Source organism: Camelina sativa, chromosome 3 (assembly GCF_000633955.1).
Source record: "Camelina sativa cultivar DH55 chromosome 3, Cs, whole genome shotgun sequence".
In the NCBI taxonomy this organism is placed as follows: domain Eukaryota; kingdom Viridiplantae; phylum Streptophyta; class Magnoliopsida; order Brassicales; family Brassicaceae; genus Camelina; species Camelina sativa.
The window spans coordinates 27,125,407-27,142,944 of NC_025687.1; the positions used below are offsets into that span (position 1 = coordinate 27,125,407).

At 36.6% G+C, this 17,538-nt stretch overlaps 5 protein-coding genes across 8 annotated transcripts; 3 read left to right on the forward strand and 2 right to left on the reverse strand.

The window, feature by feature from the left end:
* Nucleotides 1,573-2,869, forward strand: LOC109130940. Its single transcript, XM_019241078.1, is given in 3 exon segments — nucleotides 1,573-1,681; nucleotides 1,684-1,746; nucleotides 2,757-2,869. Coding segments are annotated over 3 exon segments (285 nt in total).
* On the forward strand, nucleotides 5,452-6,654 carry LOC104778290 (putative F-box protein At1g61060). The gene has a single exon (XM_019241081.1). The coding sequence runs from the start codon at nucleotides 5,458-5,460 to the stop codon at nucleotides 6,652-6,654; it is 1,197 nt and encodes a 398-aa protein (XP_019096626.1). The 5' UTR covers nucleotides 5,452-5,457.
* On the reverse strand, nucleotides 7,011-8,110 carry LOC104778291 (60S ribosomal protein L18a-like protein). The gene is made up of 4 exons (XM_010502706.2): nucleotides 7,860-8,110; nucleotides 7,565-7,640; nucleotides 7,344-7,458; nucleotides 7,011-7,261 (listed from the first exon to the last, which is right to left on the reverse strand). Exons 1-4 carry the CDS (start codon nucleotides 8,065-8,067, stop codon nucleotides 7,199-7,201), a joined length of 462 nt encoding a protein of 153 aa, XP_010501008.1. The 5' UTR covers nucleotides 8,068-8,110; the 3' UTR covers nucleotides 7,011-7,198.
* LOC104778292 (mitogen-activated protein kinase kinase kinase YODA) lies at nucleotides 9,390-13,313 on the forward strand. 4 transcript variants are annotated; one of them, XM_010502709.2, is made up of 11 exons: nucleotides 9,390-9,982; nucleotides 10,154-10,510; nucleotides 11,088-11,175; nucleotides 11,299-11,361; nucleotides 11,491-11,651; nucleotides 11,738-11,813; nucleotides 11,902-11,961; nucleotides 12,072-12,179; nucleotides 12,267-12,500; nucleotides 12,582-12,664; nucleotides 12,737-13,313. In XM_010502709.2, the coding sequence occupies exons 1-11, from the start codon at nucleotides 9,624-9,626 to the stop codon at nucleotides 12,987-12,989; spliced, it is 1,842 nt and encodes a 613-aa protein (XP_010501011.1). In that variant the 5' UTR covers nucleotides 9,390-9,623; the 3' UTR covers nucleotides 12,990-13,313. The 4 variants fall into 4 exon arrangements, with proteins under 4 accessions (XP_010501011.1, XP_010501009.1, XP_010501012.1 ...); XM_010502707.2 differs by having other exon boundaries at nucleotides 9,391-9,982; nucleotides 12,734-13,313; XM_010502710.2 differs by having other exon boundaries at nucleotides 9,392-9,982; nucleotides 10,157-10,510.
* On the reverse strand, nucleotides 13,854-15,816 carry LOC104778293 (persulfide dioxygenase ETHE1 homolog, mitochondrial). The gene is made up of 8 exons (XM_010502711.2): nucleotides 15,536-15,816; nucleotides 15,152-15,280; nucleotides 14,944-15,051; nucleotides 14,733-14,867; nucleotides 14,577-14,618; nucleotides 14,418-14,477; nucleotides 14,245-14,323; nucleotides 13,854-14,169 (listed from the first exon to the last, which is right to left on the reverse strand). Exons 1-8 carry the CDS (start codon nucleotides 15,764-15,766, stop codon nucleotides 14,078-14,080), a joined length of 876 nt encoding a protein of 291 aa, XP_010501013.1. The 5' UTR covers nucleotides 15,767-15,816; the 3' UTR covers nucleotides 13,854-14,077.

Below are 17,538 nucleotides of genomic sequence, written 5' to 3' on the forward strand. Positions count from 1 at the left end.
GTTTGTGTTTGACTGTTTTCTGATCTACTCAAAACTCGAAATTATCATTCGTGTAACCAGGAAGTACTGGAGTACAAACAACATGTCCTTTTTTTTTTTTTTTTTTTTTNGTCAAACCCCATATATTAAGTTATCGGAGTTGACTCTCTTCGAGAAAGAGCCAGTTAGGTACCGATGAGCTTACATGGGAAAAACAGAAACCTCGTGCTCTTGCACATTTCGCAAGTTTATCGGCACGGATATTTTCATCTCGGGAAATATATCTAATACTAAAATGAACAAATCTATCTCTGAAATGAGTAAAATTCTTCAATTCTGATGAAAAGGTCGGCCAATCCTCGACATTAGACGTCATCCTTAGGAGGTCTGAACAATCCGTAGCAAAAAGAGTTTTATCCAAGTCCAACACTAATAAGCACTCCATAGCCCAAATAAGGGTATCTAACTCTGCATGTAATGGGGATAAGCTCCTGCGCGATCCTTTTAGCCCCATGTGCAGGATTCTATTACCCATAGACGCAATCCATCCATGCCCACTTCTATCCACCTCTGTGTGCCAAGATCCATCTATAAAGCATACAAGAGATTCTTGAGAAATTGGGCTCGAAGGTATGCATGCTTCGACTACCGCTGGTGCTACGCCTCTGTTATTTGCTCTTCTCCAAACTTCTTCTTCTTGGATAGCTTTCTCCGGTGTATTTTGCGGAGACTCAGAAATATTTTCAAACACTTTCTTATTTCTTGCCTTCTAGATGTACCACATCATCCACGGGAACGTCCTCAAGTTTTCATCAGTTGCACCAGAGTCTCTACCACACCCATATAGAAAGTCTAGGTTGCTATATAGGGAAGGTGAAGGGAACACCATAGGATGGGAAGGGATTGTCGATAAAGCCCATACTTGACGAAACAACATGTCCTTTTTTCACTTGATGTTGTAAAATTAGCATGGAGACGCCTTAAAAACTCCAAGAAGAAGCGAAGTACCATATACGTGTTTAATCTTTTAATCTGGCTATTCAAAAAGATAAAAGAATTCATGTATTATTTTGTAGTATAAAAACAAGAGGAGTGATTGGGGCCAGCAATTAGTGAGTAGGTATTTGAGACCTAAATAAAGCCCAACTTATGGAGCATGAGATAGAAGACTCTAGTAGGATTCAGTTTCCTAATTCCCTGTTTTTCAGAATCTACGATCTCATCCCATGATCACAGATCCAAAATCTAGGGTTTTAATTCATCATGAGAAAACGTAAGCAGCAAGTCTCCAAGGATAACCTAATCACAGAATACGAAGATAAGTTAAAAAAAAAAAGGCTGAAGGGTAGAATAGATAATTCAAAACACTGAAGGTCTTCTTCTTCTTGCGCTTATATTATAAACATCGCCGCCATAATTAGGGTTAAATATAAAGTGCTTACCAAAAAAAAAGGGTTAGATACAAAGTGCCTTTGAGAGATCAGAGCAGCGAGGTTACAAGGCTGTTCTTGTTCCGTTGCGGGCATAAAATAAAACACATATTGGTCTTTTCTCGATTCCCTCTTGCAAGTAATCTTCATTATTGCAAGTCGGATGAGAAGATCTCACGTTTCGTTGATCAAGAACCAAACCTTATTTTTATTGTTTGTTTTTTCTTCTTTATGTTGTTGTGTGTTACGGCCGATCCAAATGGGTTCTTGCATCATATGCTAGTACCCAATTTCACCCGGCCAAAATTTAAATTCAATGTAATGGAGCAGTCTCTATCTCTCGATCGATGATTTTTTACATGTTTCTTTTGGTCATGTCTGAAATCATAGATTCTGCCCTATATTTTGTTCGTCCTTTGATGAATTTTCTTTTATCTTAGAGGTAGTGAACAGAGATTTTGTTCCGAAATATATAACATGCAGAACTAGATTTTTTTTTTTTTTTTTTTTTAATGGATGCTTGATTTGTTGTGCAAGCCTATTGTGGTATGGATATTTCAGTGGTAATATTAATATACTAATATTACTATTCTAGATGACAAAAGGAGTTAGAAGATTTGGACTACGTAGCATCTTGCTTGTTTGACATTGGTGATTGATTCCTGAACCGGTCAAAGTTCAAAATTGTAATTGGTAATAAATTAAACTGTTTTTACAAACATGCTGTGAGATTATCATGATAAGAGTCATCAGACGAGTTATTTCAATCTAACTTTTCGATGTAAGAATTCCTAAGATGCTTGACTTGGATTTTGAATTACGATGTAGCATCTTGCTCGTTTTAACTAATCCCCATCACAGGAGAGTCTTTAACCTTACCCAAACTGAGTGGGTTTGATCCAATCGACAAACAGCTTAAGGTATTGCGTATTATCCTTAATGCTATGGATTTTCTTGATACATGCATTAGAGCTAAAAAAAAACAACTTAATGGTTAGTCTATGGTCCACTGAGTATCAAGTTCTCACAGTAAGGGACTGAAAAAATTGATATCTTATATGGAGAAATATCAAATTGTGCACAATTCAGTGTCCTCTAAGCGATAGTGGGATTGGGATATGCATCAATTAATGGTGTTTTGTATTATCCATCAAAGATCAATAACGAAAAACATATGATTGTTTGCTGGAATGATTTCTAGTAGCGAGATTGTGTTGTACATCACAATAGTTTTACTATTGTACGACTTTACACATTTCCAAACTTTGTAGTGGCTGTGAGCCTGCATCATATGCTAGTTCCCAATTTCACCCGGCCAAAATTTGTATCCAATATAGTGGAGCCGTCTCTCTCTCAATATTTTATATGTTTATTATGTCATGTCTGAAATCAGAGATTCTGCCCTATACTTTGTTCGTCTTTTATGGATCTTTTTAAAAATCTTAGAACAGAGTTGTTAATACGAAATATTTAACAAAACAAGGTTTTGGCTTTTTGGTAATGGATGCTTGATTTCTTGTGCAAGCCTATGTCAGTGCTAATTTAGAAAAATAAGATTACAAGATTTGGACTGCGTACGTAGCACTCTAAATATTTAACATTGATGATTGATTTCCTGGTTCGTCTCGTGGATTGAGCCTAGCCCCAATGGATTACCACCAACGTTTTCCTAGTCGTCGCCTAATTCTACTTATTAGAACCTAAGTTTATAAAATTAAAACGCAGATTTAAAAGACGAACAAATTAAATTCATATAAATATTTATTAACATGAACAAATTGGGGTTTGAATATATCATATTTCATGAAAACGAGAAGAAATATGATCATCGAATTATGGAATTGCTCGCTCTTACAAACCTTTGTATAGAAGAAACCTAACTCCATCTCACGTTTTTGGTTTTGTTTATTTAAATTACACACATTTGAAAGAAGTGTGGTTATATAAGGGGAAAATGACCAAAATCAACCCTAACTATTTGCTAAATGCTTTTTCATACCTAGAGTTCAATACCTTGCAAATAACGGCATGAACTGTGTTAAAATTCAAATTTGCTACCTAAACTATAGATATTGTTGTCCATTTCAACATATGTTCGAACGGTGTTAAGTGAGAGTTTAACAGTGTTGAGTCATACGAGTCGTGGTGTCTATGTGGCAATGAGATTGATTGAAACGATGTTGTTTTAGTTATTTTTGGGTGTGTTATGGTTGCTACGAAATGGCTAAAACAACGACGTTTTAGTTAGTCCTAGTGCCTTGTGGACACTAAAGGTTGTGTGACTCTGCACCGTTAAACTTCAACTTAATATCGTTGGAACATATGTTTAAAGTGACAACATTTCATATAGTTCAGGTAGCAAATTTGAATTTTAGCACTGTTCAAGTTGTTATTTGCATTATGTTAAAGTTTAGGTATGAAAAAGCGTTTGGCAAATAATTGAAGTTGTTTTTTGCCATTTTTCCGGTTCTACAAGCTGGAGAAGTAATTTTTTTTGTTTGTAAATGTAAGATTGGTTAATGGGAAAAATGTCATTAAAATTCCCAAATTTATGTTTTCGTTGATTTTAATCATGAAGTCTGTGTTTGGAGGAATAAAACACTAGCTATCTGTTGACTTCAAAATAAATCCCAAACTTTCGTTGACTTAGCTATTTGAGGCACCACATTAAGTGGTCAAACAGAGCAATTAAACGGGGTTAATTATCCGTTAACGATTTCCGTTTACAACAAAACGACGCCGGTTTATTTATCTTGTAAACCCGACAAACCCTAATCGATTTCTCATTTCCCCCAATTGACAAACCCTAATCGATTTCAATTATCCCAAATCAGAAACCCTAATCGATTCATCAATGACTCCGAGAAAGAAGATTGCTACTCGTCGTCCTAAACGGAAGAAGCCTGATAATGCTGGTGAATCCTCTGCTCACGAGTCTATTGCTCACGGTTCAATTGCTCTCGAGTCGACTGCTCCTGGTTTGAACGCTCCCGAGTCGACTGTTCCCGAATTGGCTGGCGGGGTAAGTACTGCAATTATTCCGTATAATTCTAGTCCCTTAAGTGAGCCTCTTCCTTTAGAAGAGCGTGATTGTTGTCCCTTTGAAGAATTTGATGTCGTTAGTGGAGATGATTGTGAGGTTGGTGGCGACGAAGATTGTGATGATACTGGGTACGAAGCTGGTGTCGAAGAAGACCTCAACGGAGAGGAAGATGATAATCAGGGGAATGGAAATGGAAACAAGTGACTCTGTTGCAAAAACAAACACCATTACTTACCATTGCATAGATAATCAACATTGAATTTCTTAGTGACTGCTTACATCTCTTTTATTTGTCCACGAGCTTAGATCCCTTTTTGTTATACACCTGAAGAACAGTCGACCAGGATTCTCTTCAGTTCTTGATGTAAAGATCATTACACTGGCTCCACAAACACACTTCGATGGCACTCCACGGTCAAACGAAGCTACCACTGATATCTCTGAGCTAGAACTCATCTCGTCAACTCGAAGAAGAAGAGAGAAATCGAATAAGAGAGATAAATCTAATAAGAGAGATAAATTGAACAATCGGGATAATTGAAGTTGGGGGAAATGAGAAATTAGGGTTTGTCAATTGGGAGAAATGAGAAATCGATTCTCAATTTAGGGGTTTTAGAGATATAGAACTGGCGTCGTTTTGTTATAAACGGAAATCGTTAACGGATAATCAACCCCGTTTAATTGCCCCGTTTGACCACTTAACGTGGTGCCTCAAATGGCTAAGTCAACAAAAATTTGAGATTTATTTTGAAGTCAACAGATAGTTAGTGTTTTATTCCTCCAAACATAGACTTTGTGATTAAAATCAACCAAAACATAAACTTGGGGATTTTAACGACATTTTTTCCATTGGTTAATCGTTTACAAGTGGGCCACAATGAAGGAGTAGTGTATGGTGCCGCCCAGAAAATAATATTGGGCCTTAAAAAACCCCAACTTATGGAAAGTAATAAAGCAAGCGAGAGAGCCACCAAACCTAGCGTGCCCTTCAATCTATTATCCACCATGAATCAACGGAGGTCTTCTTCAACCTCTAGAGAAGAGACAGAATACTTAGATCTGATCCCTGTTGATCTCTTCATCAGTAATATCTTGTCGAGATTGCCAGTGGAGTCTTTAGCTCAATGTCGTTGCGTATCTAAGCTCTGGTCGTCCATAATTCGCCATCCAAATTACAAGATCTTATTCCCGATCAAGTCCCAGGCTCCACCCCGGATCCTTTTCATCATCGAATATGAAGGAAGTCTGTTCTTTTACTCTTCACCTCAGCCTCAAAATCCGGATCAGAACACATCTCTTGTAGCCACCTTTCATCATAGTCATAGGACACGTGGGTCAGATTTCGGTGTGTGTCGTCCTCCGGTTGGCGGATTGGTCTGTCGCCAACATGTTCTTGAGAATGGTTCAAAAGTGGCGGTGATTTGTAATCCCATCACAGGAGAGTATTTAGCCTTGCCTAAACTGGGAATAAATGAAACCAAGTCAGAGTGTCGGTCAAACGCATATGATAAACATTCTTTTGGGTATGATCCTATAGACAAAGAGCTCAAGATATTGCGTATCACCTCGTTTTTGAACAACTCGTTCTTTAACACACGCTACTTTGGTCAGTATCGAGTTCTAACATTAGGGACTGGAAATAAAAACCTCTTATGGAGAAAGATCCAGTGTTGCACAATTCATCATCGTATAGACGATGACAAGACGATATGCATCAATGGTTTTTTGTATTATCCAGCAGTGTTCCAAAAGGGAAAAATCCACTGTAGTGCCATCGCTTGCTTTGATGTTAGGTCTGAGACTTTTAGTTTTACTAACTTTGATCAAGACATGTCACTAATAAGGGTGGATTCTTTCCGTTTCACTTTGATCGACTACAAGGGTAAATTAGGTGCTTGTCGTTGTGATTGTTTCGATAATATTTTTGAGTTGTGGGTTTTGGAGGATGCACAGAGACATAAATGGTCAAAGCATATCTACCAAATGCTTAATCCATTGCTGCATTTTGCAAGTGTTGTTGGAATGATTGGGAGTTGCGAAATTGTGCTTTGCCCATGCTTTCCAGAAGATCCTTTATTCATCTTTTACTACAACCTCGAGACCAACATTGTCACAAGAGTGAAAATTGAAGCTCCTGTATTGCATAGTGGGTGTTGGGTTCACGCATTTCCAAATTACGTAGAGGATTTGACGCTTATGTAAGTGTTTATACTGCCTCTCAGACAGAACTTATCACATTATCTATCTTTTGTCTCTATTTTTTTTTCTGTTGTGTATTTCCAAGTTATTAGTATTTTCTCTGTTTCGTTTTTCTTTGTTCTTTTTTGTTTTCCTATCAGAAGTAGAGGAAACACACAATGAGCTACTTCCTGTTCTGCCTTAAATTGGTTGACAACTTGCTTGAGGGATCTAAATTTGAAATATTTTGTCTTTAGAACTAACTCTGCAGAGTAAAACAAAAATCCTAACTTTATTTCAATCCTCTGCCTAACCAAAAGTTAAGTTTGAAAAGTCAATATGAGGTTCATTTGTCCCCATGAAAAAAATATTTTCAAATCTTCTGTCAAGTCAAAACAACTGTTGATTTTATTGCAAATACATTTCCATTGTAATACATTACATCATGCACAGACACACTTAAATCGCTCCTACTAATAACAACAACAACAACAAAAAAAAAACACAGTTTCTCCGATAGATGTACACATTCATGATACTTGATGAACAATGTTTTAATTTCGACACTTCACGACCAGGCTCCTCTTCCACCCATGACACCAAGAACTATGGCAACTGTAGCAACAACAGCCTGTGAAAGTAAAGTGTAAAACACCTGATCATGTTAACGATTAATGTATAAACGCAGTAATCTTCTAGTGTGAAAGACTCACTGCGATGGTACAAGCTATGTATCCTGGTTTCTCTCGCGGATCGATCCTAGCACACACTAGAGTGAATACGCCTATGTACCATGGGATTGCACCAAGGAGAAAACCAATGATGAACCTTAACAAAAAAAACTTGAGTTCTTTCAGACTAAAATGTATTAAAACCAAGTCTAGCTAGTAGCTAATTTGAGATTGCTTAGAAAACAAAAAAAAAAAAAACTTACAAGAACCAACCGAGGCCAAGACCACAACAAGGAAGACGGTTTTCTCTTGCAGGTATTCCTTCAGAAACAGGGTAACCTGCAAATTTAGTTACACATTTGCTGCTTTTAAAGCTTTGTGAACACAGAAAGAGAGCTTTTAGAAGTGACTTTTACTATAGAGATCTGATTTTGTAACCTTTCAAATTGGAACCTTTTTCAGTAACTATGGAGATACTATCAAAAAGGGTTGACGAAAGATGAAACAAAGTTTAAACTTTTCATCTTGAAAATCTGATATTCGGAGATCGTTACTTACCGGGAACGGTTTGATGTTCTTGAATGTATTGATGAACGGAAATGTCGTGACAAGCTGCTCCCGGAGGTGGAGACGGCTGAGGAAATCCGGTAACCGGATGATGCGACGGAGGATGAGGATACGGCGGAGGAGGATAAGTAGGGACACCTTGAAACGTGCCGTAAGATGAAGGAGAAGCTCCTCTGTTTTTGTCTTTTTCTTTGCTCATTCTCTCTTTTCAAATTCTTTATCCTCTCTATCTCTCTCTCTATCTCATTATTGTTAGTTTAATAAGATTTAAGGTTGTAGCAAATTAGACACGTGGCTGCAGACACATGGACGACTGGTTGTTGTTAGAAAAAAATTTATTTAGGTTATGCTAATTGTTAATTAAAGTAGTTGACACATCAATCAGCAAAACCAAACAAAAGTTGAACACGCAATTACTGTCTTCATCATCTTCATAACAAATATATATATCCCACATGTAACATGTTCAATCTAATTTGCACAATCTTCTAATGATCTTATCGAATGCAACATCATCATATTGGACAAATAAACTGGCTTCTAGTAAAATATAGAAGGGAAGGATGAGTGGAAAAGATAAATAAATTGTGTAGTTATAATGATCTTGTAACTCACATATCATATTTGTGCTGGTACTGCAACATCAATCATCTTTGTATATTGTAACTCACATATCATATATGTGCTGGTACTGCAACATCAATCATCTTTGTATACGCAAGTCAGATCTAGGTTATTATGATGAACTGATGGAATACTTTAGCTTACTAATTAGCGGAAGAACCTTTACTTGACATAATGAATGTGAATGTTAATTTATTTATCTTTAGCTAGACGTGAATTGTGTTGCATCTCTTCTCCAGCAATACTTGCCTAATTAATTGTTTTTATAGAATAACGCTAGTATCGTGGGGATGAATGGTAATGATGTCGGGGTGCCCTTAGATTTTATAAAGCATTGTTTTTCCATCCATCCTGTCCTATGTGGGACATTCAAAAAGCTAATGTGAATTATGCGTTTTGTGTAACCGCGAAATATTTGTAGTCGTGAGCTGGATAGATCAATGTGTCTTTTTGGTAATGTAGAGATATCTGGTAAAAAAAGAATAGCATTTTAGAATGAACCTTTGAATGGTATGAGTCACTTTCTTTGCATGTGGAGTGTGAAACACTTGCCTGTGACTCAGGCTGTAAGTTTACAGACTCGGTAGTGTATGGCGATAGACCTTATGAAGTCCAGTTCCAGTGAGTGTTTAAAACATAGATTAAGCTTCAAAAGCTAAATAGAGTATAATTTTGTACAAACCAAAACTAATTTATTATTATTATTTTTTTTTTTATAACCCATGTCGCAAAATTCCATTTTTATACTCTATTTTAACTTTTTAGGGAAACAAAACAAAACATTGAACTTTTTATTTTAAAAAAACGGAAAAAAAAATATGATATTTAAAGCAAAAATTACCAGAGCAGAGCAGGTTGGTTTATCCGACGGCGAGAAGAGAGAAAGATAAATACAATAAGTGAAAAAGGTCCCAACTTGTGTGTCTCTCTTTCTCCAACTACCCTTTCGTGCTTAGCTGTCCACTCTCTCTCTCTCTCTCTTCTTTGCCGATGAAATCTTCTTCTTCATCTTCTTCCGTATCCTCTATCTACATGCCCTAATTTACATCTTCTCCTTTCTTCGATTGATTCCGTTAAAAAATCTCACCTTTTTCAAAAAATTCAGATTCCTCAAGTTTTTTTTTTGGTGATATGCCTACTTGGTGGGGAAGAAAGTCCTGCAAGAACAACAACAATAGCAGAGGAATCTCCACAGACAGAGATATCAAGAGCTGTGGTGTTGGTGTTGTTGTTGTTGATCCTCCTCTCACTCCCACTCGTGCTGCTACACCTCGTTGCAGTCGTGAATTCGCCGGAGCTTCTTCTTCTGCCTTCTCTGGTTTCGACTCTGATTCTACAGAGAAGAGAGGTCATCCTCTTCCTCGTCCTCTCCTCTCTCCTGTTTCCATCCATCAAGATCATGTGAGCGGATCCACTTCTGGATCTACCTCTGTTTCTAGCGTTAGCTCCTCTGGATCAGCTGAAGATCAGAGTCAACTTGTTGTGTCTAGGTTTGCTTTTTCTTTGTTCTCTTCCCCTTCTTTAATTAGGACATATTGATATTAAAAAAACTCCATTGGATTGCTTGTACGGATCAAGAACCTCTTTAGCAATCAAAGATTACGTTTTTATTGCTGTTTGGATTGTGGGTTTTGTGTCTCTAACTCGTTAAGCATATATAGCAGAGGTCATTGTGATGTGAAATTGAACGAGAGAGCTTCTCCAAAGGTAGTAACTACTAGGCCCACGTCTCCGTTGCATCAGCGATTGGCTGGAGTCGTGAGTTTAGAGTCTTCTACAGGGAGGAATGATGATGGAAGGTCCTCCTCTGAGTGCCACCCTTTGCCTCGACCCCCTACTTCTCCTACAAGCCCTTCTGCTGTTCGACCCCCTACTTCTCCTACAAGCCCTTCTGCTGTTCATGGTTCCAGGATTGTTGGAGGTTACGAGACGCCCTCTCCTTCAGGGTTTTCCAAGTGGAAAAAAGGGAAATTTTTGGGGAGTGGCACCTTTGGCCAAGTCTATCAAGGGTTCAACAGGTGAGAGAATCAGTTTTTTTTTCTACTCTGATTCGCTTAAAGATAGTTTTAGATAAGGATCATCTTATTTAATGAGTCAGTTGGCTTAATTTCTAGGTGACTGGAGTTAGTTAGCTAACCTTGGGTTTAGCAAAACCTTCCCACTTCTCTAGATCATGTAATGTGCGATGTTCAGATAGATAGGTTGTTTGATGCTAGCTTTCTCCGTAGGTGGAAACTATATTTGCATCTTGTGGATCCGGAGGCCATTACTATTGATATCTAGGTTAGTAGCTCTCTTAAACAAGTATCCAGAGATGATGTTACATGTGATGGGCTTGAGTACATCCGTATATGTTATGGCTCCTGCGAGGGTTTTACCTGTGATACGCTGTTTAGTTATGTTGGTGGGACATTTGTAATGGTTCATGTCCGCAATTATTTGATCAAATTTGAAGGTTAACTTCGCCTGCTTTCTAGATAAAGGCAATAGAAAGCAAAAGTTTCTATTAGGCCAGCTCCTTACATTATAACTTTGTCGCGTCCTCCTTTTTAAGTTGGTTGTTTCCATCGTATAATGTTTTCGCCAATCTTACAGCGAGAAAGGAAAAATGTGTGCTATTAAAGAGGTCAAGGTCATTTCTGACGACCAAACGTCAAAAGAATGTCTGAAGCAACTAAATCAGGTTTATCTCGTTCGCCTCATCTTTTGTATATGTCAAGATCTGATTACTTGCAGCTCTTATGTAACGAAATTGTGAAATACTCTAATATTTTTCACACCTCTAACCACACTATTCTATTTGCAGGAGATAAATTTGCTTAGCCAGCTTTGTCATCCGAATATTGTCCAGTATTACGGAAGTGAACTGGTATGTGTCAATATCTGTGAGCTTAAGGAAAAGAAGAGATCATATAATGCTTTGTTGAGTTTGGGCAGCTTAAGATTGTTATATAGAAACCAATATTGAAGCCTGGCCTGGACATTGTTATGCTTGTAGAGTGAAGAAACCTTGTCCGTCTACTTGGAGTATATGTCCGGTGGTTCAATCCATAAACTACTTAAGGAGTATGGTTCTTTCACTGAACCTGTTATCCAAAACTACACGCGGCAGATTCTCGCTGGGCTTGCCTATTTACATGGACGAAATACAGTACATAGGTATTCAAAATGACATCTTCAAGGTTGGATGAAATTTAATTTTGTCTCTTCTTGGACGCTAATAAAGAGTGATTTTGTTCTAATAGGGACATCAAAGGAGCAAATATATTAGTTGATCCGAATGGTGAAATCAAGTTGGCAGACTTTGGGATGGCCAAACATGTAAGTATATGTTTTATCTCCTTTATATTATGTAGTTCTTGAAATTTATGCTTGCAGAAGCTCTAATAGCCATTTCTTTCTGCAACAGGTAACGGCCTTTTCTACTATGCTTTCTTTCAAAGGGAGTCCGTACTGGATGGCACCCGAGGTAGTTCCACTATTCTCAATTTTAACTTTTCTCTGGCAAGTGGTGCAGTGGAAGGCCATTATGTTGTTGCAGCTGATAGATAATCATATCATGCTTCCGTTCTTTCACAGGTTGTGATGAGCCAAAATGGCTACACTCATGCAGTTGATGTCTGGAGTTTGGGTTGTACTATTCTCGAAATGGCAACATCAAAGCCACCTTGGAGCCAGTTTGAAGGGGTATAGATGATACTGAAGATATGAATATAATTTTTTGTGCACTCTTCTTTTTATTATTCTGAAGTTTTTACTGAATATTCTTACCAGGTTGCAGCGATTTTCAAAATCGGAAACAGCAAAGACACCCCAGAAATACCTGATCACCTTTCAAATGATGCAAAGAATTTTATAAGGCTTTGTCTGCAACGAAATCCGACAGTACGTCCTACAGCTTCTCAGCTTCTAGATCACCCTTTTCTACGTGTACATACAACAAGAGTGGCTAATACTAGCATGCCCAAAGATGCCGCCCCACACTCCTTTGATGGAACCTTTTCACTGGTATGTGTATAATGCATATGTTGGGCTGGATCAATTTAATTTCCTACCACCAAGTTAAAACTTGAATTTCTTCTTGAGCAGCCTACAAGGGAATCCTATCCAGGGAGATTGAGCCATGATAATTACCAAAGACAGCCATTGTCTAGAGCTATAAAGAGTCCGAGGTAAAGGGTTTGTAGCTCAATCTATCTACGCTTGTTCCTGTCAACTTATCTCGTATTTGGTTCTTGCAGCAGAGAAAACGTAAGAGCGATCACATCATTGCCAGTATCTCCATGTTCAAGTCCTTTACGCCAACTTGGGCCAGCATACAAAAGTTGTTTCCTGTCACCTCCTCACCCGTCTTACGCATTTCCTGGGCTCGACAGTGGGTACAACCTAGCAGAGTTTGCTGCAAGCCCTTTCAGGATGAAGAAAGACACAATGATAGAACCGTCTAGTTTCAGGACTCAAACACCGAATACACCCTTGAGATCAAGACTGGTGTAAAGATCGAGAGCCTGGGAGTCAAATACCATAAACAAGGCCCAAGGAACATGTATAAAACACAGTGTCTCCCCCTGGTTTTGGCCTTCTCCTTCTCTAGACCCTGGGAAATGCGAAGTTATGATACCATAGTTGTGTGTGTTGGGGTATCTACTAGAAGTGGAGATTTTTGGAACAAGAAGGAGAAATTAGGGGGAAAGAGAGATGTAAAGAGAAACACGAAATGAATACAAAGTTTATAGAGTGAGAAGTAAAGATAGTAAGTTGTGTTGTTTATAAAAGATGATAATTCAACCATTTGTTTTCAACTTACAGTGTGAATATACTTTTCAGAAGAAAAAAAAGTCATTAATTTGAATTAATCATGTTTATTTTCTATTAAAACATGAGTAGTTTTAGGTTTGAACATAGTTGAGGATTTTGTCGAATTTCAAGTTCCCACTATGAAAGAGATGGTAAGTTTATCTCTATCTAACGCTGAGTCATTGTTTTATCGGATTGAAAAGCTCATGTTAAATGAAAAGTAGTTGACACATCAATCAGCAACCAGACAAAAGTTGAACATGCAAGTTAGTACTATCTTATTCATAACAAATTCCACATGTTCAATCTAATTTACACAAGTTTTCTTATTATCTTATCTTAAAACGGACGCAAGTCTCATTGGACCAACACATTCATGAACAAACTAATCTCACGGAGAAAGATAACAAGCTCGTCTCTCTCACGCTGAGTCATTGTTTAATATGTTTAAGGGTTTTAGCAATTATCGACACGTAGCAGCAGAACATGGATGAGTAGTTAGAAAGCACATTTAGATTATGTTGATTGAAGTAGTTAGACAAATCAATCAGCAAACCAAACAAAAGTTGAACACGCAAATACTGTCTTCATCTTCATAGCAAATTCCATATGTTCAATCTAATTTACACAATCTTATCTAAGCCGGAAGCAAGTTTTGTAGAATGAAGATAAAATTACGTGACAAACACACACTCCTGAACAAACTACTGTCAAGAGTTTTATTGGCTTCTGGTAAGATATAGAATGAAGGAATAGATAAAGAAAGGAGAAACAAATTGAGTAGCGTTTTAGTTGACTTGAGAAGGCACATCTTGTAGTCCACATACCATATTTGCTGGTACTGCAACATCAATCATCTTTGGATACGCCAGATTCAGATCTGTGAGAGCAAAAACCGCGGTTATGTATGAGCTGAGGAAATACTTGAGCATACTACCGAGTGGAAAAGACTTACTTGACATAATGGATTTGAATGTTTCTTTATCTTTAGTTAAACGTGGGTTGTGTTGCATCTCTTCTCCAACTGTACTTACCTGAATATTCACAGAAAGATGTATAAGTAACTGTGAGGATGAATTGCATTTTCATTAAACAAGCAAATGTGAATGAATTTGCATAGAGCATTACCTCGAAACCTTTGTAGTCGTGAGCTGGATAGATCAATGTGTCTTTTGGCAATGTAAATATCTGGCACAAACATCAACAAAAGCCGTTTGATATAAAGTCCTTATAAATGTAAAAAACTTTACCTGTGGAGGAGTCATAAGAAAGTTTGAAAACACTTGCCTGAGAGTGCACAGACTCATATAGCTGATCCGAGCTTCCTCCCTGCAATAGCATAGTAAAGTTAGACCAATGTCCCATTACAAATTTTTTTTATCTTTTGCATCCACATTGCTGTTTTTGGTTCCTCATTACAAAATTTCCTCAGGTTTGAAGTACCTGAAAGTCAGTCCTCCCACAACCCCGGATGAGTACAGCATCCCCGGTAAAAGCCATTCGTGGTTGGGGCTGATCAGCCTCTTCTCCAGTCACATATGTAACACATCCTGCAGTATGTCCAGGTGTAGCACGAGCCTGCCACAGTAAAATTTGATTACTACTCTCTGGACTTTATAGTTTCTCTCAATGGTTTGAAATTTTGGTTTCATACCTCGAGGTATATATCGCCGATGGATACTTTATCACCGTGTTCAAGAAACATATCTGCTTTGGAACCACTTGCTTTCGATATAACGGACTTCACACCCGGGAGCTTAGTCTGTGTAAAAGCAACAACGAGACATGTTCTAAAATTTCAGATTTAAACCAAAAGCAGGGAAATGTAAACACAATGTAAACATCAAGAAAGAGAAAGAGACCTTAAGAAGTCCAGTTCCAGTGACATGATCAGCATGAACATGAGTGTTCATCGCATAGATAAGCTTCAAACCTAACTCATCTATCAGCTTCAAATCTCTATCAACAGTCTTGTCCACTGGATCAATCAACTGCTCATCATCACATAAAACAAACACAATTCAACAAAATCAGACAAACAAAGAACAAAAGTGCTGATCTTTTTCAATTCCAAATTCAATCACACTCTTGATACATTTCTAATCTGGATAAATCAAACAACTGAAAAACCAAATGATTCAAATTCCAATTGATCCATACAAAAACAATATGATCACATTCATCATGCAGATCGAAAAACACAAAACCCATGTGGAAAAATCAAATCTTTGGAAAGGAAAACATACCAAAGCAGGCTTATCAGGATGAGAAACGTCGGCGAGAAGATAAGTAAAGGTGGAAGATTCTTTCTCAAAGAGTTGGCGAAAGAGAAGCTTCGAGGAGGAGGAGGAAGAAGAACCCATCACTGATCGGAGAAATATTGGAGGAGGACGGAGGAGACGAGACCTAGAAATGAGAGATTTGGGTTGGATGAGTAGAGGAAGTTGTCGGAGACGTGACAAATGTGTCATCACCATTGTTAATTGTTATAATATCAATCAAAGACGCAACGTAATAAAGTGCTGTGCGTCTATGTCAACACCCCCCCCCCTTCTCGGAACATACGGTGTGGGGTGGGACCAACGATAGATCACAACTGATTTCTTTTAGCCCCGAGACCTCGGTTATTTCAGTGAATTCGATTCGGTTATTTCGGTTTTCCAGTTTTTTTGAGTTTTGAAAATTTTACCGAATTGAACTGAACGGTTTTTCGGTTAATTCGGTTTTAAAATTTCAAAAGCGAAATTAATCAAAATTTGATCAAAAACATGAAAAATCGGATTTTTCGGTTATTTAGAGATAATCTCGTTTTTTCGGTTTTAATTCAAATATTTCGGTTTTTTCGGTTTCGGTTTTTCCGGGTGATTCGGTTATTTTAGGTGTAAATTTTGGGTTTGTTAGATTTTTTCCTAAAAAATAAAAAAAAAAGTTTTTAAAAAACAATTTGGTTAACCGAAAACCGAACCAAAATAACCGAAATATTTCGGTTTTTTTGAAAAAAAAATTGTACCAATCGGTTCAGCCGCCATAACCGAAACCAAACCGAACACCAAAAATATCGGTTTGGTTATTTTAGTTCGGTTTAAAATCCCAAAGCTAATTTTGTTTATCAGATAAGATTAAGAAAAGGAATTCATCTGAACAGAAAAAAAAAAGTTATAGGAGATTCTCTCGTCTGTTGTACCCCTTGATGATGGGAGATGAACTATGAAGAAGAGCTTTCAAGTTTTTTTAGATGGACTTAAAAGTCTAAATTAATGGGCTAATAGTGGGCCTAAACTTGTATTTCAAACGAAAGTGTTGCCGACATAATTTCTTACGAGGTGAAGGCGTCAACTTCAAGATGTTTCTTACTATCTATATACATTTACATTTTTTGTTATACCCTTTTATTTATACTTATTTACAAAATTATTCTCTAAAAAAATTTCAAAATAATGAGATTTTGTTTCCTAAACATTTTACATATAATTCCAACTAAAAAAGTACACCAGAATCAATATAGAAACCGAAACTATGATATATTTAACCACATTTTGTATTGTATATTGAAGATATTCTATCTTTAAATCCTTTGCAAACAAAGAAAACAACAATTTGATTCCTATTTTGTTTTTCAAAACTTGTAAGCTTTGATTCTTAATGTAAAAAAAACTTCAATTCACATTTATTTAAATATTATAATTAATATATATATAAACTTAATATATATATATATATATATAAACTTAATGAAAAGTTTAAAATATTATGAATATGTAAAATTAGAATTTTTAAAAATACTATATAATATAGTTATATAGTAGATGGTTTATAAAGAGGAGATGTTGGAATTAATAAAATATCATTAAATTTGTGCTAACACGGGTTAAATTCTCATTTTATTATTTGTCAACACTATTAATATTAGAATATTTGACATAGAAAAATTAATTTGTTAACTAAGATTGTGTAAAATAGTTAAATCATTAAGAAAAACGTGATTTAATCATAGCGTATAAATGACTTATTATGTATTTAGATTCCTTATCTATTGTTATAATAATTAAAAATCAAAATAGAATCTCAAACACTAAACAAAACAAACTAAATATAACAAACAAATGTTCATGAATTATATTACGGGTTAAAAAAATAATATAAACATTCAGCCGCACAAACGGACGATAAACTTAGTTATTTCTCTATTTAGAAAATATTCAATATTTAACAAACAAATAAAATATAAAATATAAATAATAATAAAAAT

What these genes read in the sequence shown, in the direction of transcription:
- LOC104778290 (XM_019241081.1), top strand. Translation starts at nt 5,458, where the DNA reads ATGAATCAACGGAGGTCTTCTTCAACCTCTAGAGAAGAGACAGAATAC.
- LOC104778291 (XM_010502706.2), bottom strand. Translation starts at nt 8,067, where the DNA reads ATGAGCAAAGAAAAAGACAAAAACAGAGGAGCTTCTCCTTCATCTTAC. An exon ending in AGAACATCAAACCGTTCCCG is followed by an intron (nt 7,641 to 7,859) that starts GTAAGTAACGAT and finishes CTAAATTTGCAG; the next exon opens with GTTACCCTGTTTCTGAAGGA. An exon ending in CTTGGCCTCGGTTGGTTCTT is followed by an intron (nt 7,459 to 7,564) that starts GTAAGTTTTTTT and finishes TTTTTTGTTAAG; the next exon opens with GTTCATCATTGGTTTTCTCC.
- LOC104778292 (XM_010502707.2), top strand. Translation starts at nt 9,624, where the DNA reads ATGCCTACTTGGTGGGGAAGAAAGTCCTGCAAGAACAACAACAATAGC. An exon ending in ACTTTGGGATGGCCAAACAT is followed by an intron (nt 11,814 to 11,901) that starts GTAAGTATATGT and finishes TTTCTGCAACAG; the next exon opens with GTAACGGCCTTTTCTACTAT. An exon ending in CTTGGAGCCAGTTTGAAGGG is followed by an intron (nt 12,180 to 12,266) that starts GTATAGATGATA and finishes TATTCTTACCAG; the next exon opens with GTTGCAGCGATTTTCAAAAT.
- LOC104778293 (XM_010502711.2), bottom strand. Translation starts at nt 15,766, where the DNA reads ATGGTGATGACACATTTGTCACGTCTCCGACAACTTCCTCTACTCATC. An exon ending in ATCCTGATAAGCCTGCTTTG is followed by an intron (nt 15,281 to 15,535) that starts GTATGTTTTCCT and finishes GATGATGAGCAG; the next exon opens with TTGATTGATCCAGTGGACAA. An exon ending in TCGGCGATATATACCTCGAG is followed by an intron (nt 14,868 to 14,943) that starts GTATGAAACCAA and finishes TTACTGTGGCAG; the next exon opens with GCTCGTGCTACACCTGGACA.